General features: G+C 42.0%; 1 protein-coding gene across 11 annotated transcripts in view; it reads right to left on the reverse strand.

Annotated features, from left to right (window-relative positions):
- GAPVD1 (GTPase activating protein and VPS9 domains 1) overlaps positions 1–25,304 on the reverse strand; it is a 48,623-nt gene extending 23,319 nt beyond the window's left edge. For 2 of the 11 annotated variants that reach the window (XM_033138254.1, XM_033138253.1), the window contains exons 1-12: positions 25,267–25,301; positions 17,427–17,646; positions 16,128–16,971; positions 12,349–12,435; positions 11,391–11,525; positions 11,098–11,287; positions 8,646–8,726; positions 5,850–6,010; positions 4,536–4,665; positions 4,107–4,235; positions 2,096–2,269; positions 619–759 (exon numbers count right to left, since the gene is read on the reverse strand). In XM_033138254.1, coding sequence (XP_032994145.1) covers positions 619–759; positions 2,096–2,269; positions 4,107–4,235; positions 4,536–4,665; positions 5,850–6,010; positions 8,646–8,726; positions 11,098–11,287; positions 11,391–11,525; positions 12,349–12,435; positions 16,128–16,971; positions 17,427–17,611 — 2,257 coding nt within the window. In that variant the 5' untranslated portion in view covers positions 17,612–17,646; positions 25,267–25,301. Of the gene's footprint in view, positions 1–618; positions 760–2,095; positions 2,270–4,106; positions 4,236–4,535; positions 4,666–5,420; positions 5,530–5,805; positions 6,011–8,645; positions 8,727–11,097; positions 11,288–11,390; positions 11,526–12,348; positions 12,436–16,127; positions 16,972–17,426; positions 17,647–25,266 lie in introns of those variants that run through there. The other 9 variants (XM_033138262.1, XM_033138259.1, XR_004425846.1 and 6 more) reach the window with 8 other exon arrangements.
- Between the last annotated feature and the right edge of the window lie 1,008 nt (positions 25,305–26,312).

The raw sequence follows: 26,312 nt of genomic DNA on the forward strand, positions 1-26,312 counted from the left end.
CTACTCTAAGTAGAACTTAGCTGGACAGAATCCACAGAGATTCTGAAATGAAAGGACTGGAAGGTAGGGAAGGATTGTTCATTTTATTTTGTATACTGTTTTGGCACATTTGTCCCTAAGCGTGTACAGGAGACCCACAATAAAACTAAAAATGAGTTAAAACTATAAAATCAAAAATTCAGTTTAAAAGCCTGCTGAAATTCTTTTAAGTCTCCAGTTACAGGTAGGTAGCTGTGTTGGTCTGCCATAGTCAAAACAAAATAAAATAAAAAATTCCTTCCAGTAGCACCTTAGAGACCAACTAAGTTTGTTCTTGGTATGAGCTTTCGTGTGCATGCACACTTCTTTGGAATCTGAAGAAGTGTATCTGAAGAAGTGTGCATGCACACGAAAGCTTATACCAAGAACAAACTTAGTTGGTCTCTAAGGTGCTACTGGAAGGAATTTTTTATTTTATTTTGTTTTAAGTCTCCAGTAAGAAGTTCAACAGAGATATGGAAATGAAGTTCAAGTTTCCTTAACCAAAGAAACCAGGAGGCAGCATTCCTGCATAATTACAGCCCTGCTTGTGTGGGACATACAGAGAAATCAGTTATCTTAAAAGCTGAGGAATCTAACCTGAATCACTTGGTAGCACTTCAACGCTCCAAGCTTCACTGGTGGTTTCTGAGATGGTTGAGCCTGTGCAGGGGTCAAAAAGCACCGATCCTGAACCAGGCAAACACAGCAAGCTTCCCAGCATATTCTCAGCTGCGGCACCTGAGGAAGCAACCCACAAATTGTTAACGGCAGGGAGATACCCAAAGGAAATTACATCTACCCTTTATCCCTCAGGTTAGCTCTGAAAGGATCCATTTTCCGGCTGTCCAGTAGCGAATGTGCAAGAGGCAAAAACACTTATCAACATGGAAAACATTAAGTTGCCCCTATTCTCACTAAACAATATGGGCCACCACCCATGGGAAGCTTACAATCTTTTAAGAATGTAAGAAGTGCTGTGCTGGATCAGGCAAATGGCCCATCTAGCACAGCATTCCGGTCTCACAGTGGCAAGCCAGATGCCTGCTGGAAACTTGCAAGCACAAGAGCACTCTCCGCTCCTGCTGTTTCCAGCTAACTGGAATTCATAAGTATTACTGCCTCCAAGTGTGGAGGCAGAATATAGCCATCATGGCTAGCAGCCATTTACAGCCCTCTCCTCCATGGATTTGTCTAATCCTCTTTAATGTCATCCAAGTTGGTGGCCTTCACTGCTTCTGTGATAATGAGTTCCGAAGTTTAATTCTGCAGTGCGTGAGGAAATACTTTCTTTTATCCGTCCCGATTCTTCAACATTCAGCTTTACTGGATGTCCACATGAGTTACCCAGATTTCATGTGGATTACTCAAATTGCATGGTTCATTCCCACATCATCACCTGTGGGGTGGAAGTGGGCCACTGGCAACGGAAGTAACCACCCAATGAGCTCCTGCTTATTACATTTACACCCCGCTCTTCCTATGGAATGCTAAGGGCAATGTCTATGCAGCTCTCTATTGGTTCTTCCATCCAAGCACATCCTGTCTAAACCTCAGTAGCTGTAACCATGTTACTATATCAGGTGCTGTCAAGACCATGCATCATACATTTAGCACTGCGAGGCTAAACAACCTTCTGAGGAACTGTGGTAAAGCACTCCATGCAGAGAATCCTTTAACCCAGTCTGTAAATTGCATGAATATGCTTTAGATGGACTCCTCTGCTCCTCCCGGCTAGCACTGGGAGGAAAGAAAGTGCAATCCCTAAACTGATGTTTTATCTGGACGAGATCATAGTTTTGCTTTGCTCCCCAGAAACCATGATCTGTAGCCAAGATTTGTTCTGAACTTTCTGATCATGATTTGTTAAAAGGTGTTTCCTAACTTTGAACAGTTGCAAAATATTTCCTGACTTAATTAAATGTATAGTTTCAACCTTAAAGCATGGCAACAATTATGCAGTGTGCTCTTTTTGGGTACCTGTTTCAAAACACACATCCAAATACAGAGTGCAGGCACCTCACTGCTTTGCAGAAGGACCAGTGTTTTTTCTTGCATCAAACAGCAGACCAGTTACCTGCAATTTCCTGCAGGCGGTCCTCATCAATATTTGGATCGAAGTCGCTCCCTAGAACATCAGTGCTCCAGGTCTCACTCACAGTCTCAGAGATGTCCCTGTCATCTGTTAACCCCATCATGTCACGGATCTCAAATTTACGGAGCTTATCATCAAGGTTATCCTGAGTGGTTGCTATTGTAAAAAAATCAGAGTTTGGTTAAAACATTTTGCATCCCTACACAATTATTTCATAGCTTGTGTTTTTAAAGGTGGGGGACTGAAGTAAACATGAGGCAGGATGACCACATAAAAAGAAGACAGAAGGCTTATTGAACCTTTAACAGAAGCAGGAATTTTGGCAGGCATAGCTTATCACACAGGGATGAGGGGGGAAATCATCTGCCAGAATTCCCCCTTCCACTCAACTGTTACAGATACAAGATCAGTGTCCTTCTTTGTATTTGATCACCCCTGGAAAGAGAAGGACAATGCATAGGTAAAGAAGAAATCCAGAGAAAGTGGGTTGTACCCAGTGCTGCTGTTACTCAAAGTTAGACACACTGAAATTAATGTACACAGCTCACTTAGGAACATCAATTTCAATGGGTCTAGGTTCAAGTAGAATTTGGTTGGAGACAACCCATTTTAGCATCTAAACCAACTTTCACCACACTTGAGTGTGGGAATACGTTTTAGTTTATCCCGCGTGCGATAGCCGCTGCACTGATCCTTCCGCGCCACTGCGCAGAAGGAGGAGAAGATCCGGCCGGAGTTAGAGCCAGGATCCCTCCGCGCTCCCAAAAGCGCGCCAGGAAGCCTTCTGCTAACGGCTGCAAGGCTGGTTTCCCGCCTGGAAAAGCTCGTTATTGCTAAGTTGTAATTGGTTGATGCTGAGTTGGTGATGCTGTATAATTTCTCAATAAATAGCCCCTGCTCGCATTCAGTGAGTGCACTTCACGTTGAGACTGCAGTCTGATTTATTTTGGCCTCCTTCTGCTTCTTCGGCCACTCCTTTTGCTTTCCTTGCTGCCTATCGCTATCTTCTTCAGCCCTTCAACTATTCCTAAAACTCCTCACGACCTTCAAGAACCCTCATAACCAGTGGGAGCAGGCTCTCCAGCAACTGGTTATCCCGACACTTGAGTAGACCACAGTTGGAGCAGCCAACTCTAAGCTTCCATCCATGGCATGCATCAAAACCACTAGCTCCCAAGGTATTAGGAAGGGCACAAGTAGCACACTCTGTTTACAAACATGAAGTAAGCACACACACGTGACTGGTCTGCATGTCAGAATATGGTTTACTGCAACCATGCAGTCTCCTGAAGACAAACTTGCACCTGCTTTACTTCCTGGGCTTTTCAAGTCAGTGCAGGTTGTCCAAATACTGAAACTGTGCTTTAAGTTTTCCTCTTTAATCATGACCTGCAACGTGGGGCGGAGGGGGTTTGTGGAGGAGGACAATGTACACTGCCCTAGGCTTCTTAAGAGTAAGAGCGGGAATAGGTTCCAAGTTTGCTTATTTTCCTAATGCTTTCCCACCCCCTTTTATTTTTCACTGTATCTTTTTAGATACAAGGGAACCTCAGTTTTTGATACAGGGGAACCTCGGTTTTTGAATGTAATCCGTTCCGTTCGACTTCTAAAATGTTCAAAAACCGAGGATCAAAGGGCTGTCAGCAAGTTCAACGGGGAAAATTGAGAGACATGCCTCGGAAGCCATTCGACTTCCGAGGCGTGTTCAAAAACGGAAGCATTCACTTCCGGGTTTTCCGCGTCCGGGAGCCGAGGCATTCAGCAGCAGAGATGTTTGAAAACCAAGGTTTGACTATAATAAATTTGAGAGCAGGGACTGATCACTGGTATTAGCAACTCACTTTTTTGCTGTTGGCATTTGTTAAGACTTTTTGTGTTTGTGAAGAGTGGAATTAAAATATTTTAAAGTAACTAAATAGGCATAAACCAAAAAAGGCAGTGAGTTCAGCATCTGCGAGCTACCCCTTGGGCTGTGTTCATTGTCAGCACTAACCTTGCTCATGCTCCAGCAGTTGCAGGGCTTCCACCCCATTGCTCCCTGATGGGCCGCCTGCACCAAGTTCAGACACAGATTCCCCCTCCAAGTCCAATGATGACACAGAATTGGAGCGATTTGAAGGGCCTGTTGGAAGGAGATGGTGCTATTTAGCCTGATCTCCCCTCACCCAGTAAGAGGAAATATACACCCAAGCAAATGCAACCAGGAACCAAACAGAAGTCATTAGACAAGGTGATCAAAAAGAAAACTGCACTAAAAAGTTTTTTAAAAAAACAAACAACCAAAACATTATTGGCCGATGGAATGAGCAGATATCACAGCATTTACAACAGTGGCTGAGATACAAAGCACACACCAGCTACAATGAACAGAAGCTCCTATTAAATATTGCCTGACAGACAAGAGGCCAAAGTGACTCATCACCTTCAGATATTCCTTCCAGATTATCACTGCAGAGGGAAAAGCGCAAGGTTTTATCAGGTTTACCGTGGAGTTTGGTTTCATCAACAGGGACATCTCCTTGCCCTCCGTCAGCAAGCTGCATGTTTAAAACCTACGAAAAGGAGGGTGGGGGGTGATCAGCATTTTGGTCATGGATTGACAGTCAAGAAAGAATTATTTTATGTCAAATACCTTTAAGACAGAATTTTTAACTGAGTCTCTCTGGCTTCTAGTGCCATCAAACTTTTGTAGTGTAGCAATTTGGTATCAGAAGTGCTTCTCCAATTTGTTTGGAGTCATTAGAACATAGCAGAAATCACATACTAAATTAAACTATCTATATTTAAGAAATAATGGGTATATATTCATTAACAATGGCAAATACAGAGCTATCACTGTTTTCGTCAAGTGCTTCTGAAGCCCATAATAAATCTAACATTCACATCACAGGATCCTTTACATCTTCTTCACCTTCACACCGGGGGCGGGGAGATGAGGAGGTGAATTATCAAGTTGCCATACGTCTGTCTTAACATTTATTGTCCTGAATATAGAAGTGATAGGCACCTCACCCAGAAAGCTCACATCCAACAACTGTTCAGGTGTCACATGAAATCATGGTTTACTGTGACATGAATGAGCCCTCTCATATGGCTGAGGGAAGGAGCTCATAAACTTTTGCTTCTGGTTACCCACGGCTTGTTGTGTTTAACCCAAAACTTATTTGGGGTTCAAGTAACAAGTTATTATGAACTTTTTTTTCAAAGTGCAATTTCTGAAACTGGCTTGCTTAAACTAAACATTGTTAATGCTGACCATAGTTTGTGGGTCCAGACAATATATACTAACTCCAGTTAACCAAACCCATATGTGAAGGAAGTACTACTTCATGTTTGCTGAAAGCTGGATCAAGGAGGGACAGGTACTTGTTTGCTGATGGAAAACAGCAGTTAATGTTTTCATAGTTCCACAGCACCTAATACTATCTGAATTTAAGGTTCAGTTACAGGTGGGTAGCCGTGTTGGTCTGCCATAGTCGAAACAAAATAGAAAATTCTTTTCAGTAGCACCTTAGAGACCAACTGTGTTTGTTCTTGGTATGAGCTTTCGTGTGCATGCACACTTCTTCGGATATCTGAAGGTATCTGAAGAAGTGTGCATGCACACGAAAGCTCATACCAAGAACAAACACAGTTGGTCTCTAAGGTGCTACTGAAATGAATTTAAGGTAGCATCCTGTGTTGCACAACACCTACTTCCACCTACACAGATCTCAAAGCCTCGCTGGGTCAATACCTCGTTTTCTGACATCATTCCTGGAGTTATTTGGGGCCCAGTCCCGAGAGAAATAACCAATACTTCTTCTGGTTGAACTTCTTGTATCGTCTCCTGGGAGAATCCATCATGATCTGCATGCTGGTCTACTTGAATATTCGATCGGCTCCGGCTTCGGGTAGCTGGAACATTTTAGAGGGATTGTTTTATAAAGGATTTTGACCTTTTTTAAAAAGAGGCAAATGCAATATCCATACAACAGGGTGATGCTTAATACAAGCATGCTGAGCAAAAGGCAAAAATGACTTTGAAAGACTGGCACCAAGTGGTGCTATATGATGCTACCCTCCAGCTGTTAAGAAAAGTATGTGCAAGGGAGGGTTGCCTTGCAAGCATCAAGCCAGCACACTATGAGCCTTCAGGAAGGGTCAAGGAAAACCTTACGTGTACACCTGCCCTCTGGCTACCAGGCATTAACCACAGTAGTTTATATGTCTCATAGATCTTCCAACAGTCCTGTGGACAGAAGCTTTATATTAATTGTGCAGAAGATGCTTTACTGGCAGGTGGGTTTTGCCACATCTGAGTGCTGCAGGGAGCAAGTGGAAAAATCCCTGCCCAAATCCCTGCTTCTGTGTAATTACTCAAGGCACAGGGGCATCTTGTCCAACCATCCAAGGGGGGAACAAAGCTATTCTTGCATTGTTTACTACTCACTTTTGTAAAATCACTAGGGAGGCATAAGTAGGAATTCAGTTACTCCTACTTCCCTGGTTTTTGTTCATGCTTTATTCTAAGGAAAGACAAACTGTCTGTCGTTACATCTCCTCTGCCCCAATGCAACACAATCTCTGGTAAAATGTCCAGAGGGCACCAAGTTAGTGGATAAATAGCTGCCTTGCAGTGGTTAAAGAAAAAATATCCCCCCAGTGCTTGGACCGCTGGTAGAGAAAAAATCGTCAGGATACCCCATAAAAATGGGAGGGTTAAGTATCTTTAATGGAGTTACCTCAATGAGAGATAATTAGTTCCTAGATACAAGTAATGAAATAGCCAGTGTCTCTTCACAACTTGCAGCAAATGTATGAGAAAGGAAAGGGCCTTCCTCTCACAGCAAGGGGGAAAAGTCACACTGGCAGCAATTCAGATCCTGCTATTTAGACAGCTGCTCGAACAACTCCATGCCAAAAAACACAGCATTACCAAGAATGAGGGCCAAGTATCTTGGGTAATATCTAAATGCAGACATAGCACCAGAAAGAGTCCCAAACAGCCAAGCATAAACCGGGGTAGGGGGTGAGGTGAGGTCTTGCAGAAAAATCTTAAGTTTCCTCTACCCCCGTCCAAAAAGAAAAAGAAAAGAAATCAAGCTCTTTTCACAAAATAAAATGCATAACATTGGAATAAAGCATAAAATGCTTCAAACAAAAACACAAACTTTCAAAACTTTTACTACATTAAGACAGACTTCTACATAAACAACACAGAACAAAATACATGATGGAATTTCAAGTCTACATCCCTGCTGAAGTTCCGTTCCAGACAAGGGTTACTCTCCAATTCTTGCAAGATGGCAAGTTTACACAGACCAGCAAAATTAAATGGTATTCTTTCTGCTTGAATGGAACTATTTCAAGCAACAAGAGGGTTATATGTTTGAACATTCCCCACGATTTTTTTTTTAAGTCTCTATCTGTAGAAAGATAATACATCTGCAAGGTTAGACTCAACTGTTCCACCTCACAGGGCGTTTGGTTTCTTTTACAGTGTGACATGTACATATGAAGAAAAAAACACCACCCCATTCCATCTGCAACATTAACACTTGAATTTGCCAATTGCATAAACTATCCCAAAGGGTAGCTGGTCATCACAACTGAGAAGTTAAACCATTTTTGTCAAAGCACTCTGCCTTGAGGATGTTTTTGAAAGCTGAGGATAATACATTTTTTAAATAATAAAAATAATGATGATAATGATAATGATAATGATAATAATAATAATAATAATAAATAGAAAGGCATCTAGAGAATAGGTTGCTATTATTTAGAAAGACTTAAAAAGGAAAAAATGCAGATGATTCAAAACCAGCTAGGCATAAATGGAGTTTACATGGAAGAAGGTTGTCACCAGGAATGTTGGTCTTGGAAAATTATGAGGATGATAGACCACAAGAATTCAACAGCCCAGGGAGTGCTTGAACTCTTCTTTGGGTTGTGGACAAAGGTTTATGGTGTGGTGGATTTCTTCAATATACACACCATTGTGATGTTTAAGGCAGCTTCACTTGATCAGCTGCCACTGGGGGACCTACATGCCTAGAAATTAAGCCATGTTCTCAGAGGGAACGCGTGTCTCCATTATCATAGGTGGATGCCTGATTCAGCGAGAAGAACAGGGTGCCTATTCTCTAGCAAACTATCTGAACACTGCACAAACGTTTTTGACACATTCTTTTTACATCTCTTCACACGTAGACTATCAAAGCATATAATATAATTCCGACCACAAAAGGTCCATGCAGGATTCTGACCCAATATTCAGAACCAGCGGACTCCTTTCCACTGCCCCCTTGCAGAAATCTTAAAAGTCAAGATCCTAAGTCAGGGTTTCATTCATGCACAAAGTCTGACCCAACTTTTCCAATACTTTTTCTAGCTATAAAAAGCTTTAAAAATAGAAAGCAAGCTTCTGAACAGAACAAAAGGAAGATGCCTTTCTTTTTTTAAAAAAAGCAGCTGGTGTGGACACAGACGTGCAAGGCAAGAGCATGGCTTTGCAGAAACACTGAGAAAGAGGAAGGATTCAGTTACCCACCAAATGGGGTTACAAGGTTTATGTGAGCTGTCAAGTTGGTGGCAGACGTATCCCAGGCAGTGATGGCTGCCAACTGTTGTCCTGAGTGGACAGCGTTAAAAAAGAAACACAGGTCAAACAGTTGTAAAATAAGCACATAATACAAATGCCTCATTTGGAGGTGCAGGAGTCAATAATTATTTCAGACTGTGAGGTTTTGGCTTTACAACAATTCAAGTGCAGCATTGTGTAAAGCCGTGTGTCAACTGCAATTTGGCATGGATGCAGAAAATCCAAAAAATGCAATACTGGGAGCAGAAATCATTGTCTTGAGTATACACAGATATATTTTTAAGGCAAGTTACTATACTTCATGATTGTAAAGTAAACATGTCTGGCGAGATCTCAGAAGCCAGAAGAGCTGCTAAATCTCTTGCAGACTTAACAAGTGGAATCCAGTTCCCCTTTTCGTTTTTTGCCCTTCTTGACTATTATTTAAAGTTGTAAGTTGCTTATTGTACAAAAGTAACTCAAACAACTTACAACAATGGAATAAATTATGTAAATGTTGTGCAAGTAAGCAATTTTGAACTTTACCCCTACCTTCCTGTCAACTGCACAATGTACACAGCCCCTAACTTATAGCAGGAACAGGATTAATGCAGCCCACCACAAAAAATGCTTAATTTCCTATTTAAAAATGGGCCACTTACTATGACAGGCTGTGTCATCAATGAGCTGAATAGAGGCATTTTTTAAGTAAGCAAATCAACAGGAACAGAGAGTTGGGATAATGTGTATTTGCTGCTTAGGCTTTGGAATGAAACAAGTACATATGCAAGCCTTTCACAACCTTCTTTCCTCCAGATGTTTTGGACTGCAACTCCCATCAGCCCCCGACAGTGCAATCCTCTTAAACTAAAGAAAGGTATCACCCTGTTTGTCTTGTTGGCATTTATTGAAGGCCTCCCTTTTTTCAACAAGTATTTTAGGCGGATCTTTATCCCAGTCTGTATCCCTATTAGATTTGAAATTGGATATTTTACATATGAAATAGTTCTTTGGTGCCCTGTTAAAACATTGTTATTCGCCCAGGTCTTTGGAGTTTAATTCTCTGCCTATGTTATTAGTGGGGTTGTGCTGGATTTGCTCCTGAATACATACTACTGAATTTTAAAGGTAAAGGTAAAGGGGACCCCTGACCATTAGGTCCAGTCGTGTCCGACTCTGGGGTTGTGGTGCTCATCTTGCGTTACTGGCTGAGGGAGCTGGCGTACAGCTTCCGGGTCATGTGGCCAGCGTGACAAAGCCGCTTCTGGTGGACCAGAGCAGCACACAGAAACGCCGTTTACCTTCCCGCCGGAGCGGTACCTATTTATCTACTTGCACTTTGACGTGCTTTCGAACTACTAGGCTGGCAGGAGCAGGGACCGAGCAATGGGAGCTCACCCCATTGCAGGGATTCGAACTGCCGACCTTCTGATCAGCAAGCCCTAGGCTCAGTGGTTTAACCCACAGTGCCACCCGTGTCCACCACCCATTGAATTTTAGGTTGCCTTTTATTCATGTTTTATATCTACTTCTAACATTTGCTTTTGCAGGTTGCTTTTGAGTTCAGTTTTTTGAAGAAAGTTGATAATAAAAATAATAAATAACAATAAATTAAATTTTGTCAACATGTGTATCTTGTGTTATATACAGATTTTTTCTTAATTTTTTTATCGCTGACATCACTTTGAGATACTTTGTGTGAAGGAATTCATAAATGGATTTTGCCCTTTTTGCTCTGGTGGCCAAAAAGATCAAAAAGAAGACCCTGGACAATATAGCCATGAACTGTAAGAGAGATGCAGAGATCTAAACAGAGATCAAATAAATAGAGATTTATTTGTGGCACAGCATCCCTTTTGCTTGTATTTATTTCGGATTCAGATCTGTCATGGCCAATAGCAAATCCAATAAAGCTATCTGGATTAGATACAGTAAGAAAAGAGTGGATAAATGAATTTTAAAAAAACTTTAAGAAATAAATCTTATCGGTCAGGGAAGAAGGGTGTTATAGTTCAACACGTCAAGAGGGCTCTGGGTTGGAAAAGGTTGGTGTATACAGTGGTAACTCAGGTTACAAACGATGTGGGTTACAAACACTTCGGGTTACAAACTCCACTAACCCAGAAGTAGTACCTTGGGTTGAGAACTTTGCCCAGGATGAGAACAGAAATTGCGGTGCAGCGGCAGCAGGAGGCCCCATTAGCGAAAGCGCGCCTCAGGTTAAGAACAGTTTCGGGTTAAGAACTGACCTCCGGAACGAATTAAGTTCGTAACCCGAGGTACCACTGTACCTTAAAACCCAAGTGACTGACACTAGTCAAGGGGACTCCACTGTCCTAAAGCAAAAGAGGCAGAGGAAAGCATCCGAAAATAGAGCTGGGAAAAGCTATCATGCAAAAGCCTGACCATTGATCTTCCTCACCTATAGGCAGCCGATTTTTCTTGTTGGCTGGTGTGGTGGCAGGGGATAGCTGTGGGGTGTTGTATGGGGTCATCTCCAGGCTGCTGCTTTTCCCTGGCTTGTTCTGGGGCACGTTTAACAGCAGGTTTTCCAGAGCCATGCGGTCCTCCTTCAGCTGGTCGCCCGACATGACGTTCCGCATAAAACTGATCTAAAAAATGTGTGCGATGTTAAAAGAAAGCAGCAAAGCAGGCCCCCATCACAGACACTCTGACTTGTCTCCTCCTGCAGCCCAAAAGGAGTTGGATATTTACCAGGCCAGTGAGCTGGCTATGGGTCATGTAAACCACAGTTCTACTCAGCCCTTCCAAAAGGTTCACCGAGGACATGGGTGGAGTCTCTACTGCCCGTCCGCCAATGACAACATCCAAGAATGCAGCCACACAACCCTGCAAGAAAAAAATGGGGGGGGGCGGCAAGTGAGCTGTTTCAATACAAGCACTTCAACAAGACACCTTTACACCCCTACAAAGCGTGTAGAAGATATAGAGATACACACACAGAGAGAAAAAGAATTTAGGACCTTTTGTTTGTATTAGTTTTAAACTGATTTTAATATTGTATTTTAATTTGCTGTAACCCACATTGGGACCTTTGTTTATTTTATTTTATTGTTTTATTTATTTCATTTATATCCCACCTTTTTCTACAAGGAACTTAAGGTGGCATACATAGTTCTACATCTCCACGTTTAATCCGCAAAGCAACCCAGAGGTGTAGGTTGGGCTGAGAGGTAGTGACTGGCCCAAGATCACACCCAGTCAGATACATGGCTGTGTGGGAATTTAAGCCCAGGTCTCCCAGGTCCTAGCCCAACACTCTTGATCCCTACACTACACTGGTTCTTCACTTATGGTGAAAGGCAGGTAAGAAATTGAAATTGTTATATTATTATTTTAAACATGCAGCAAGAATAGAAGCAGGTCTACATTTTTAATAGTTAAGGGGGGGGAACCCACCAATATATGCCAAAGCACACTTCTTCATACAGGTTCCTTGAAACTCATTTACATTTAGTAGTGGCTCTTGCACACTACAGATTCTGTTGAGGGGAAGTGCCATTTGATACTTCCTCTTAAGGTTGCAGTTTGCTCACTTGAATCTCTTCAGTCATAACAAAAGTCTATTTGCAGGCGCCTTTTCCAAAATTATACAGAAGGAGAAAAACACTGGCATGCACAGAGATACAAGTTCAATAGCTTTTGCTCTTACTTTGTCGAATTTGCCCAGGTAACTCTTTGTGCGGGGGTCTCCTTCTTCAGAACTGGTCATGGCCAGCTGCTGCAAAAGTCTCCCAACCTAACAATAGGAAACAAGTTAAAGACAGGATTGCAATACTACCACAAAGAAAGAAAGCTGCCTCCACCCTCTAAGTTGAAACTGCATGAAAAATAACTATTCATACTCAGCTTGCACAAAGTCTGAGACATTACAACCGTATTTTCTTTCCAAAAATTAAAAACAATTACATGGAAAAGTTCCACAGCAAAATGCCGGTACAGAACTTCAATTTCCCTTACAAAAAGTTTGGCTACATCTTATCAGCTTTGCTTCATCTCAGGTGGAACCTACACACACATAAAAACTGTTCTGAAAATGCTTTTTTAAATGTGTTTTTAAATAATACATTGAATTTCCCATAAACCTCACCATCACCATCTAGTGTCACACTGTATATTCCACTTAAAACGTTTCATTTGCAGCTGTATAGCTGAGTCCTCAGTGGCAAGAACAGTTGTGGGAACCTGGAATGTTTGCAAACTAATTTTTCTGCTAAGCCACAGTTCACAGCCTGAATGAAACTTGTTCATTCTATTTCCACCCATACTTAACAGGTGCCAAAAGATTATGGCCAAGTGTTTTCTGTGTGGTTTTCACATAAACACGGAATAATCATCTGGCAATAAATATGACATCCAGCTTTTATCATCCAGAGTTGGGATGAAGCAAAAGTCCATCAAAACCAACCAGGCATCTATCCATCAACCTGGACTGAACCCATAAACATGTTTATATAAACACACAAAATTCCATTTTGTCTTTTGGGTCTTGCTGAATTTGCTGAACTGCAGGGTGCCAGCTTCTCCTGCAGAGGGCATTCACAGACAGGAAACCTAGTATAACAAGGACCTTGCAGGAGCAGGAAGATAACAGGTCAATATCAAAAAGTGTCCACTTAAGTGCCTACAGGAGGCCTTGAATTCTACAGTACAAAGCAGAAGGCTGCAATTGAAGCAAGTGTAAAGATTGTACCACAATTCGTTTTTCAACTGCAGCCTTTTACATGAGTAAAGAAGCAAGAAACTCTTGGTGGGGGGAGAAGAAAACACACACACACTGTTAGACCAATGGGCATCCAGCTATTCCAAAAATAAAGGACAGGCCTCTGACAGCTGCAAGGATCAGACTGCTTATCTAGTGAATGCTTAGAAACTAGTGGGCTAGCTACAGCAGGTTGGCATCGCTCTGTACACAAGTCCTTCCATTCCTGCTCTTCTCTGAATACTAGACAACACCTGACCATCAAAATCTGATCTTATGCCTTCATGCATGCTACACTGCAACACCCATGCTAATTCCCTCCCCCACAAAAGCAGGATGGGTAATGCAAAAGTAGCACACACTTATACGTTGTGTGATGTGTGCTCTGTAGAACTAGGACTACCCTGAATATCCATGAATTTTCTTAAACAGCACAAGGTGTTGTGTGCTAGGTATAACAAAACAAAAAAGTTATTACCTCCGGAAACTATCTCAAATATGGCCAGAGTCACAAAACAAATAAGCAAATAGATCACTAGCCTAGTTGCCAGCTAAAGGAGAAATGTCTATGTCTTTCAATTGTGCCCAGTCTTCACATGCCTAGAACTACTGCTCTAAATGTATAACATACATCACCTCTCCCTCTTAACATCATTCAAAACTGCAATATTTAGGCACTAGTAACTTTCCCCTTCACAGCTCCGCTCTGTCTCTCATTTCCTCCTTGTTCCTTGGGAACAAAGATCTCTGCTGTCCAAGGAACTCTCCACAAAGTGTCATCTACATTGATGATGCTGTATGAACACCAGCATTTTAAAGCTGGTCAGCATGGTACAAATTAGACTGGCACACTAACTGTCCTTGGAAGGCAAGGAACAACCCAGAAAATGTAAATTTCACTGAAGGTAGCAAAGGGTAGTCCAAGTAGCAGGGCTATTGGTGGATCTCTTGGTTTTGCCCTCTCCTAGCTTACAATATCATCAAAGCAACAAATGCTTTTCAGTGCTCAGTCGTGTATTTAAAAGTATCCTCCCTGTAAAGATCTAGTGTTATATTGTCTTTTAAACACAGACCTATCACTTCTACTGTGTACACACACTTTCCTTGTAATGGATACTGTAAAACCACATCCCTCTTAAAAATTCAACCCTTTTACAATAAAGTGGTTATTTGAGCTCAATTGCTCTGGGGTAGGTAGCGCTGGGAGAAATAACAGTCAACACCACCTTATCTCAACAAATGAAAAATACTCTGGTAGCACAACTGGCAATAAAATAAAGCAACTTGGATGCTGTCCCAGTTCTTTTAAGCAAAGAAGAAAGACGCACACTATGACAGTTGAGTTATCTGCAATATAAGCAGGGCTGGAAAGGCCACTCCAAGCACCTATATATGTGTATATATATGTGTATATGTGTATGTGTGTGTGTGTGTGTGTGTGTATATATATATATATATGGCAGCTAGAAATTTTATTTTACTTTTGTCCTAGTCTATATAGGGTTGATGAATAACAACCTAATTGTAGGAATCTGAAAACAGCCTAGGGCATGGGTAGGCAAACTAAGGCCCCAGGGCCAGATCCAGCCCAATCACCTTCTAAATCCGGCCTGTGGACGGTCTAGGTATCAGCGTGTTTTTACATGAGTAGGATGTGTCCTTTTATTTAAAATGCATATCTGGGTTATTTGTGGGGCATGGGAATTTGTTCATCCCCCCCCCAAAAAAAAAAATATAGTCTGGCCCCCCACTAGGTCTGAGGGACAGTGGAGCAGCCCCCTGCTGAAAAAGTATGCTGACCCCTGGCCTAGGGTAAGGGTTTGTAAGCATTAATTCATTCTTGCAACAAATGAGGACAGCCATTCTTCACACTTCGGGCATGGCTTTAAGCAGTGGGAGTTGCCCTCCAGGCTTGCCATTCGTATGAAAAAGTTAGAAACCCATCTGCTTGTACAGTAAAGTACAAGAAACTTTTTACTTTATTGGGAATATTGCAAGATTGTGGCCTTATGTTTTATTTCTGTATTATACTGTTGCATTTAAGTTGTATGTAAATGTGATTGTTAAATAAGGAATTACACTGCAAAATAAAGTTATTTACTCAAGTTTGTGTAGCATTTGCTTCTCTGGCTCCTAGTCATCTGACATAACTGTTCTGGACTTCGTCTGTGGGTCTAGAGGAAAAGCTAACAGCTCACAAAATAACATTTGCCCAAAGAAAACTGTGAACCACCAGCTAACAGGAAGGCTGAAGAGGCTGCCTGCAAACAACTGGTCTCACCACTTGCAGGCAGAAAAGGGGAATGCAGCACCAAGGATGGAAAAAGATGGATTAAAAAGGTATGCAGGGCAGCCTTCCCCAACCCTGTGCCCTACAGGAGTTCTAAATTACAATTTATATCAGCACAACTGTGCTGATGGACGGTATAGTCCAAAACACCTGCGAAAGCACCAGGTTGGTATAGGGTTTTGGGGGAGGCGAAGGTTTCTAGATTACCTTGGCATTTTTACTGCACTATTCCTCTTGACAACATTCACCTACAAGTCTGCTTTCTGAGCTAAAGAGGATCAAGAATGCCTAACTCGCCCACCCACCCCAAACCTCAAAGTACACTTTGTTTCTTAGACGACACAGCACCTTTCTCTATTTTCCTGGTACTACAAACTAATATAGCAACACTATAAGAGAGAGAGAGAGAGAGAGAATATATTTTTGAAGACTGTTATACCTGCATTAGGTTGAACCTTGCCACTTCATTGATTGGGGCATCAGAAATAATCCCATACTGCTCTGGGTTGACCACGGCAGGACAAATGAAGCAAGTCAAGAGAAGGTCCGTGCACATGGCTCTCACTTCTCCGACATCAAGCCTGTCCACACACGAGAGCGTTTTGTACATCTGGGATACAATCCACCGTAAGCTGTGTGGGAAGCAGTAGGTGTTCTGCTTGAGGTAGCCAATGAACTTATTCACCAGGGCCACCAGCTTGGCCTCGTTGGATTCTACCATTTCCTGAACTTTCTGCCTGAACTTTTCTGTGCCCTTTTCCCCAAAGAGCTTCTCCTGCTGGGTGGGCGAGAAGCGGTCAATCAATTTGCTGGGGTCAGTTTCCAGGTGGTCTTCATCTTCAACCAACAGCTGCATGATGGGCTCGTGCAAAGTGGCAGTGAGGAAGAGCTTGGCTGAAAAGAGCCCCTCGGAAAAGAGTTTGAACAGAATGCTGAAGGCGCAGGTGCCTCTCCTTAGGAGCCGTCTGGGATTATCACTTTCCTTGAGTTCAAACTCAATCAAGTAGCGCAAGACTTGGAGGAGGTAGCTTTCGTCTTCTGGCATAATGCAGTTGCCATAGATGGAGGTGAAGACGGTGTGAATGACACTCTGTGTGTTCTCCTGGTTGAGCTTCTCTCCAGCAACCAGACACGATGCAATAAGGCGAGGGTTTTCGCGCAGCCTGTTAAGGAATTCTCCATAGGCTGTCTCTTGAAAGCCCAACTGCTTGTACCCATCCACGAACAGTGTGTCCTCCAAGACCTTGGCATGCTGGCAGCATTCAGCAGGTGAAGCTTCAGCACTAGGAAAATTATAAATATATACAGAAACCATTTAGATCACCCAAAATCTTAATTTCTCAAAGTCTACAAATAGTCATGTGGTCACAAAAATCAATGGAAAGAGAAACATCCTAATTTTGCCAAGTATATCCACACACACACACACACACACACACACACATTTAGAGAGAATCTCCTAAATATTAAGATCTCAAAGTCCCATCTATGAAGAGATGGCCACCAACTCAAGACACAGGTATGTCTTCTCAGTGGTTGCAAGAGCGCTATAAAATACATGCCCAATTGCATCCCTTTGACTCAGCTCAAAGCTACGTTTTCTTTATGCTTGTTCCAAAGTTCTGTGAAACTTGAAAGCTTACATTTGCAATGTGCGATTTCTGCAGTGTTTCAGTGCACAAAGCACTGTCCAATTTCAGATATTAGCATTTTTATTTCTGTATGTACCAGCAGTTACCTTGTTATGATTAGCCGGTCCAAGTTAATCCTCTGCTGCTTGGAAATCCATGCCGTGCGATACAGCTTTTCAGCAGTCTTCAGCACCTCAGCATTCAGTCTCTGAATCAGCTGCTTTTCGGAGTTCACATAGAGCCGTTCCTGCTTGAGGTGATGAGCCAATGTGTGAATGTCCAACTTCACCATCTTCGAAAGGGGGCAGCAGGACGTTGGGTGACTTGCTGTGAAGGAGAAACAGAATGAGATCCATGGATAAGGCAGCATTACACTGTGTTCAGTCAACCCACAGTACATTGGTTGAATGAACCTGGGGCCACCACAGTGGCCATCATGATTTGGCAGAATTAGCTGGGATCTGCCAACCCCAAGCACCCTCTGACTCCTTTAACTTAGAAGCTAGGGAACCTGTCAGGTTCAGTTTATCAAATCTAGCCAGCAACAGCAACATAATGATTCAATACCTGGCTTCTCCAGTAATTAAAAATGAAGAGAATAAAAATGAAATTCTGAAGCAGCCCAAGTATCAAGTTGGGTGTGAAGTATATGGAATGAAGCAGCAGTTTTTGAAAGTATAATAGCATCAGGGAACACAGCTGCAAAACTGAACACACCTAAAAAATAATGACATCAATTAGGCTGTTCAGCATTTTCTTCAAGGGAGAGCAGAAAGAAGAAAAATGGGCTCAACGCTGCCATGGTTTGCTGGCTTTCAGGTAATTACATTATCCTCATGGAAGCGTTAGCCTTTGAGAAAAGTAAGACACTATGCACTCCCCACTGTCTCAACCAAGACCCCCCACCCCACCCCCAAAACCCCAACACATCAACCAGCCACACAAAACATTTCAAGCTGACCAGAAGGTCAAATGTTTCACCGCATCCAACTATAAGAGATCAGATTTTCTATTCAACTAAGTTGTACTAGGAGAAGACCCTCTAAAATAATGGGTCTAAAATAGTCAAGTGTCCATTTTTTTTTCAATGGGTAGGTAGTGAGTAGGACTAACAGTGGGTACAAACATGTGTGATCCTGGGGGCCCCAGCTGGCTCAAAATGTCTGGCTGCTTGAAGCTGAAAATCCAAAATCTGCCTAGCCCCCCTTTCCACCAGTTAATATAGAGGATAACATACTGGGAAGACCACAGCAGGTTCTCCACTGAAATGGTGCAGGAACTGTGCTAATGCTCTACTGTGCCACTATTCATTCTTCCTGTTCAAGCCCCGCTGAAACTTATGGGAGCAAGGATTTATTTTTCTATCCCAGATGAGGCTGGAGTCTTTCACTCCAAAACCCTTCAAAGTGCTCAAAACTCACCATCTGAGATGACCACCTCTCTGCCTTGCCTCACTGTAAGACCACTTCTGGTAGGGCCTCAGCATTTGAAAGACAAAAAAAAACTGAGCCCTGGCTCCATAAACTAAGCATTCTTCCACTCCCCAGCTTTTAAAAAACCATTCTCCATCTCCCATGTTCACCTGTACATCTGCCAGTTACCGACCAGAACCACAAGAACCAATCCTATGTTGCTTTGGAAGTGTTTAAAAGTTGGCTGCGTGAATAAAAGTGATACTTGAATTCAGTGAAATGGGAAGCCCAAGGGGAATTTAAAAAAAAAAATACTGTCAAGATGACTGTGTGCTTTGGTCTCACTTTCACTGTTGCCAAAGTAGATATTGAGAGAACAGTCTGCTCTGGAAAATCCTCTCACTAAGTAAGAATAATCGCTACAGTCCAGATATGGCAGTCCATGGCAGTTCCTTCTCTCATCAGGTTTCCAAAACAAATATTACAAATGGTTTTATATGCTGCACTTGTGTTATGCTAGAAAAATAGTTGACTATACACTTGTTTTTAAACAGAGAGTGACATGAAATGTGTTGGCCGATTCTTTTTTTAAAAAGAACATAGTATAACCACAGTATCAGTTAAGGAGTTCAACTAAAAGGGGGAAAATATTTAACGGTACTTGGCAATTCTGCATGAAAATCTGTAATAATTTGCTTTTGCATTGTTCATATTTTGCGTTCAAAAGGCAACCACCCTGCACTATAGCAGTGTTTTTCAACCTTTTTTGGGCAAGGGCACACTTGTTTTATGAAAAAAATCACGAGGCACACCACCATTAGAAAATGTTTAAAAAATTAACTCTGTGCCTATATTGACTATATATAAAGTAATTCTCTTGAATAGGAATCAAATAAACACAATTTTTCCCACGGCACACCAGGCAACATCTCGCGGCACACTAGTGTGCCACGGAACAGTGGTTGAAAAACACTGCACTATAGCATTGTGGAACGACCTCAGCACCAAAAAGACAACCCAAGATTAATTTTTTTAATGCACATGATCCAGAAGGCCCTAAGTACTTTAGGCCGCATGCATAAAGAGCTTTTGCTGTTCGGAACTGACAGTGTAATGGATTTCTACCACTTGTGGTTCTCAACAAGTTTTCTTCAGAATTGCCTCACTGAAGTCTTCTTGACTAGAATATAGTAGACTAACATTTCAAGCACAATTATGTGATGCACTAGGAGACAATACATTCAAAACCCCCAGGGAGGTCCCTCTTCAATAAGCTCAAAGAATCGCCCCATGTTCCTGAAGAACAGTTTGAAAACCACTACATTGTGCAAATAAATCTGTACTTAAGGTGCCTGCTGCAGTGCTGCATGCCCCAGACGTAAGAATTAGAGACTACATTATAACAATATGTTAAGTGCTACAGATTACTTTCTAAAGTGATCACAAGCGCATAGAAAGGATGGCCAATATAGCATGGGCAGGCAAACTAAGGCTCGGCGGCCGGATCCCGCCCAAACGCCTTCTAAATCCGGCCCGCGGACGGTCCGGGAATCAGCGTGTTTTTACTTGAGTAGAATGTGTCCTTTTATTTAAAATGCATCTTTGGGTTATTTGTGGGGCATAAGAATTCATTCGTTTTTATTTTTTTCCAAAATATAGTCCGGCCCCCCACAAGGTCTGAGGGACAGTGGACAAGCCCCTTGCTGAAAAAGTTTGCAGACCCCTGCCCTTTAGATCTTGTTGCATACCACTGCTGTTTGCCTGCTCAGACCCACCCCCACTTCTTCCAATTGCACCTTTGCCTGCTGTGGCCACCATTTTCTGCAGCAGCAGGCACGGCCTCCCGGTGTGGCCCCTTTATGATCACCAAAGAGTCTTCCAGGAAGGTGCTTGACAATCGTAAAAGGGTCACGCCAAACCTTGGGGTCCGCCACAACCTTTTTACGATCGGTGCCACAGCACCTGCTTGGAAGGTGCTATGGCAATCGTTAAAGGACTGTGCCAAAGCACTTCCAGGAGGTTGTGCCTGCCTGCTACCATGAAAAAAGCAGCAGTAGCAGGCAAGGAAAAACTAGGTGGCGGTATGGCACACCAGTGCGTATGGCCTCAAAACAAGCACTGGTCAATGGACAGGGATGATAAGAGTTTTAGTCCAACAATATCTAGAAGGTATCACATTGGCTACCTTTGGCACAGATTCACAGTAAGTTACCAAAAAAAATTTATATGTAAATGGTATTTCTCTTGGGAATAAGCCCTGGAGCTGTCATCTATTAGGAACCTAGGATCTCATTTGCAGTATCATCCTGGTAAAAAAAAAAAATCATTTAAGCCTGCCATTCTGTTGTGTTTTCCACATGTGGGGTCACTTTAAGAAAGTCACTCTGCAACAGCTAAGCTAACATTCCATTGGGACTGAACTCTTGGCACAGATTTATTAAGATTTATGTCCCACTTCCAGTAGAAAACCACTGAAGCAGCTATGAATAACTTCAAGCATTTATTTATACATTTTACTGCACACTGTAATGCTGCTTTTGCAGAGGCATTACAGCTGCTCATGCAAGAAGATATGAACCAGCACAACTATTTTGGATTCACTATAATCAACAGTTTAAATTCTAGGCAGACATAAGAAACTATAGTACATCAGCCGCCAGTTGCATTTAGGCACATGGATTCCGATAAGCTCCCAAGTACCAGTTCTGATATTCCACTCCAGTTTTCACCTTAAACACGCACGTACAGATTCTGGGTTTAAAATAGTCAAAGACATGAGCCTTCCTCACCACATCAGAAAGGTCACATGAGTATTGGAACTGCAAGTACCTCACCAAACTCAAACTGGCCCCAAACACCAGTGGATGAAAGATTTTTTAAAAAATAAAAATAAAAAACAGGAGATGCCCTCCTTGCAATATGATAAAACCAAAGAAAAGTGGAGCTTGGCAAATGCTGAAAACAGACAACAATACAGCACTGGCGACACCTCAAAACACTCAAAATCTATTCATTTTGACAGCTTGGTACAAAATGACATCAAAAGAGGAGGGAAAGGGCTTTTTTGTATTTACAGAACAAAGATCACTAAAAAAAAGAGAGCTAAATGAGATAATTCAAGCTTGTCAGGCTTTTTCAGCCTCTAGGCCAGAGGCCAGCAAACATTTTCAGCAGGGTCCACTGACCCTCAGACCTTGTGGGGGGCCGGTTTATATTTTTTGTGGGGGGGAATGATTGAGTTCCTATGCCCCCCAAATAACCCAGAGAGGCATTTTAAATAAAAAGACACATTCTACTCATGTAGGCAGGCCCCACAAATAACCCAGAGATATGTTTTAAATAAAAAGACACATTCTGGGTCCCTTTATCTTTTTTTAAAAAAAACAACACGCTGATTCCCAAACCATCCGTGGGCCGGATTTAGAAGGTGATTGGGCCGGGCCTTAGTTTGCCTACCCATGCTTTAGGCTGTACGAGGCATGCTGGAAATACAATGGTGCAGCCCACACAGGACTTGGTTGATCCTGCAGTCCAAGAGGAGCTGCTTTTAAAAGCTTGTGCTAATTGATATAAAATTTTCAGCAAAAAAAACCTAGCCGTTATTGTGACAGGTGAGCATGTGGAAAGAGGATGCTTATTACTTATAATATATTCAGTGTCACCTACATATATGGTACCTTACAAACTTTCATAGGCAAAAAAATACAGTCCCTGCCCATCTTATAAGGGGACAATGGGGAAAACAGAAGGAGTGGGGTGGGGGAATATAGGTAGGGAGGATATGGGCAAATGCATTTAAAACTTGGCTACAGTCTGGGATGAGGATTAAAGGGACATGGAAGAAAAAGCTGGTAGTGAGGGCTAAACCTCCTATCCTGAGAGGGTGGGGGGAAAGACACAAGTATCTTCAAAGCTCAGTGCTTCACTTGGGGAATGAATGGCAGCTACTCCCTTACATATGATAAACGAAAGGGTCCAATAAGGCACACTATAGAGTGGGGGCTAACTCTGCTCTGCCCTTGGTAATGCCCACCCAATCAAACTTGATTCTCTCTATTGCCCCATTCTAGGGTTCTAATTTATTGGTCCCTCCACAGAGGGAGTGAATTTTCAGAACTGTGACAGATAAAGGCTTAGACAAAAATGCTTCTGAATCCCATTTGCTAGAAACTACAGGAGGGGAGAGTGCTCTTATAATTGGGTCCTGTTTGCAACTGATTTGCCACTTGAGAACAGGATGCTGGACTAGATAGGCCTGATCCAGCAGGCTGTTATACCGGTAATTATTCTTCTTCCTCCCACCCATTTCCCCTTAAGAAAACCCTCCAAAAGCTATGTTCCCCCAAATCCTGGAAAGCCTTCTGTTTTGTGTTAACATAGCCACAGCAGACAATACTGTAGAAGATCTACTTACCAATGCAGAAATGGCCACATCAAATACAAAGCAGACCAAGGCAAAGCAGTATCAATACTAATCTGTCTATATCAAAATATATTTAAGACGAACCTGAAACAATCCGCTACTCCTCTGTTACAGCTGAAATCATTTATGAAAAATAGCCTCTACTTCCTACGGTGCTATTCCATGTTAGTTCTACTCAGAACAGATCCACTGAAGTCAATGGACAGGACTGATTTAGGTTCATTAGAACTTTGTTGGATAAGCTTAATATCCATAGTAACTAAGAACAATTTAAACATGTGTTTTTTAAAAAGATTAATTTGGGATTGGGTCCTACCCAAAGCAATTACCTTTCTGAGTAAAAGACAGCTTCCTTATTAAACCAGCACCACCCAAATACTAACCTGTTAAATACATTAGGCTTAAAAATCAGGTGGCCACCTGGCTACCTGCAGCATCAAGGAACTGCCATGAGAAAAACAAGGTAAGAACACTGGCAAACAGGAATGGAGTTGGTGCTTTTATACTGTAAGCTTGCACCAATGACTAATACAGGTATATGGCAGCAGGCTGACTAGTAAGTTGTGTAGACTTATTTACAAGGGTGAAATACATTCATGAACTTACATTTATAAACACCCAGATTGATGAAAGTCAGTGGGCTTGCTTTTGTAGGGTGGTTGTCAGGGCTGGACAGAAGCTCACAGGCACTCAATCTGCATAGTTCACCTTGATCTTTGATGCTGGCTCCCATGAACCCCATTTCCCCCTCCATTAGCCCTGTTGGCAGTTTGCCCATTGGCAAGGTTTACTATTTCTATACTGAGCCACTTGTAATTGTCCAATACTAAAGTGCAGAGGATGTCTGGCTAATGCAGTCAGAATCCTGAGCAGGGATAGTATGATTAATCCTTTAAAAGAGGATTAGCCATGATGGCTATGTTCTACCTCCAATATCAGAGGCATCATAACTCAGAATACCAGTTACTGGGTGAGCAGAGGGATGCTGCACTGAAGTGCAGGTTGCAGGTTTCCCACAGGAATCTGTTGAGACACTGTGAAAACAGGATGCTGCACTGGATAGGTCACTGGCCTGATCCAGCAGATTCTTCTTATATTCTGGTATTAGTAGTATCTTGACATACCTCTTTAAAGTATCTCCAAGTGATTTACCAAGTTTTAAAGCGTAAAGCATGGAAAACACACACAAAAACCAGGTTGCATCCAGTATACTAATAATAATCACTCAGTTGGTAAAGCACAAGACTCTTAATCTCAGGGTTATGGGTTCTAGCCCCACAATGGGCAAAGATTCCTGCACTGCAGAAAGATGGATTAGATTACCCTCATGGTCCATTCTAACTCTACAATTCTATGATTCTGATGTTGGCTCTACTTAGAGCAGACCCACTGAAATTAATAAACTGATAAACTAATGTAGGTATATTAATTTCAATGCATCTACAGTGAGTAGAACTTAATTGGATACAACTTCAACTGCCAAACAATAACCCATAAAACATCAACAAAAACATACCATCAAAAGATAGCATAATCATAGTGTCCACTATACAGGGCCAAGAAAATCCTGGGCATCTTGACTCTTTGCTAGCATCACTCAAGAAAACATATCCATCTTCCAGCAAAGAAGATGTCTAAATATTTTCTTCTGACACCATGCATAGGAACCTGAAAAATATTTTCCCAGGCCTGTAGTTTCGAGCTCAGGATTCCGTACATTTCCGTATGGTTAGAGTAAGAATGAAAGCAGAAAAACACTTAAAAACAGGATGCGATAATAGGGTGTAATACAGTGAAATTAAAGTCCACTGAATTCAACTGGATAATTTAAGCTCATCCTGGACAGAGAGAGAGATACAAAATACAGTAAAAATATTAAGTGTAAACAATACAAATGCATGCAGAATTACAGGGTTTTCATCAGCTGTACGCCATAATCATCACAATTATAACAAATAAAGGCTTGACATACCTGTATCTCGCTTTGCATGTCATGAGTCTATCTCATATATTAGTTTCATCTTTTAAGTTGAACTACTGAAATAAATGAACTTTTCCATGATATTCTAATTTTTCGAGTTTTACCTATATTCTTTTTTTTAAGAGTGGTACCTTGGTTCTCGAACTTAATCTGTTCCAGGAGTCCGTTCGACCCCCGAAACCATTTGAAAACCAAGGCGTGGGTTCCGATTAGCTGCAGGAGCTTCCTGCACTCAAGTAGAAGCAGCTGAAGCCACGTCAGAGGTCCGGCTTCCAAAAAACGTTCACAAACCAGAACACTCACTTCCAGGTTGCGGCGTTCAGGAGCCAATTTGTTCGGGAGCCAAGCCGTTTGAGTACCAAGGTACCACTTCGGAGGAGGAAAACCTGAAAGCAACAGAGAATACAATACAACATTCAACTATCAATTCAGTGAGTGAGTCAATTCAGTTCTCAATAAAGCCTCCACATGTTTATCCATAAAACAGGGGGTTTAGTGGGCTGTTTGATTAACATAGGAGAAAAACCCTGTCAAATAAAGAATACAGTATCTTTTTAATGAACAGTTAAGGACTCTCCACTTATGTGCCAGATGTTCTGGCAATGCAATGTCCCATACTTTCACTAGCAACTTCTCTTGGGAAGGAGTTGATTTGGACTTCCAGTGGGAGGCCACTAACAATGCGGCTGCTGCTAGAAGCATGATGGGCGAGTTGGTACTGTTCTCCAAGGATAGGAGCTCCAGCCTGGGTCTGATGATATGTGAGGCGATAATGGAGATAGCATCAAAAGTAGGTTCCCTTTCCCCTTTTAGTAACACATGGCTTTCATAGTTCTGCCTGGCAGGCCATGTAAATTTTTTAAGGCTGCAATTCTGTACCCCTACCTAGAGGTGAATCCCACTGAACTCAAGTGGGACTTTGTTCTGAGTAAACATGTTTAGTGTTGCATTTTTAGGTTAATAACAGAGGATATATTTGTAAAGCTACAGTAGTTTGAAGGTGGGAATGTTCAACATACTGGTTAGTTGTGAAGTTATGCTCTGTTTCCCCCCACACACACACACACATCTAAGTTTTAAACGGACAACTATTTATGCTGCTGCAATGAAAATGTCTCAGGTAAAGTTTGTTCAGCTGTTCCTGGCTCAACTGCATGTAAAAGCAAAGGAGGAAAAT

The sequence above is a fragment of the Lacerta agilis genome, chromosome Z, assembly GCF_009819535.1.
Source record: "Lacerta agilis isolate rLacAgi1 chromosome Z, rLacAgi1.pri, whole genome shotgun sequence".
Taxonomy (NCBI): Eukaryota; Metazoa; Chordata; class Lepidosauria; order Squamata; family Lacertidae; genus Lacerta; species Lacerta agilis.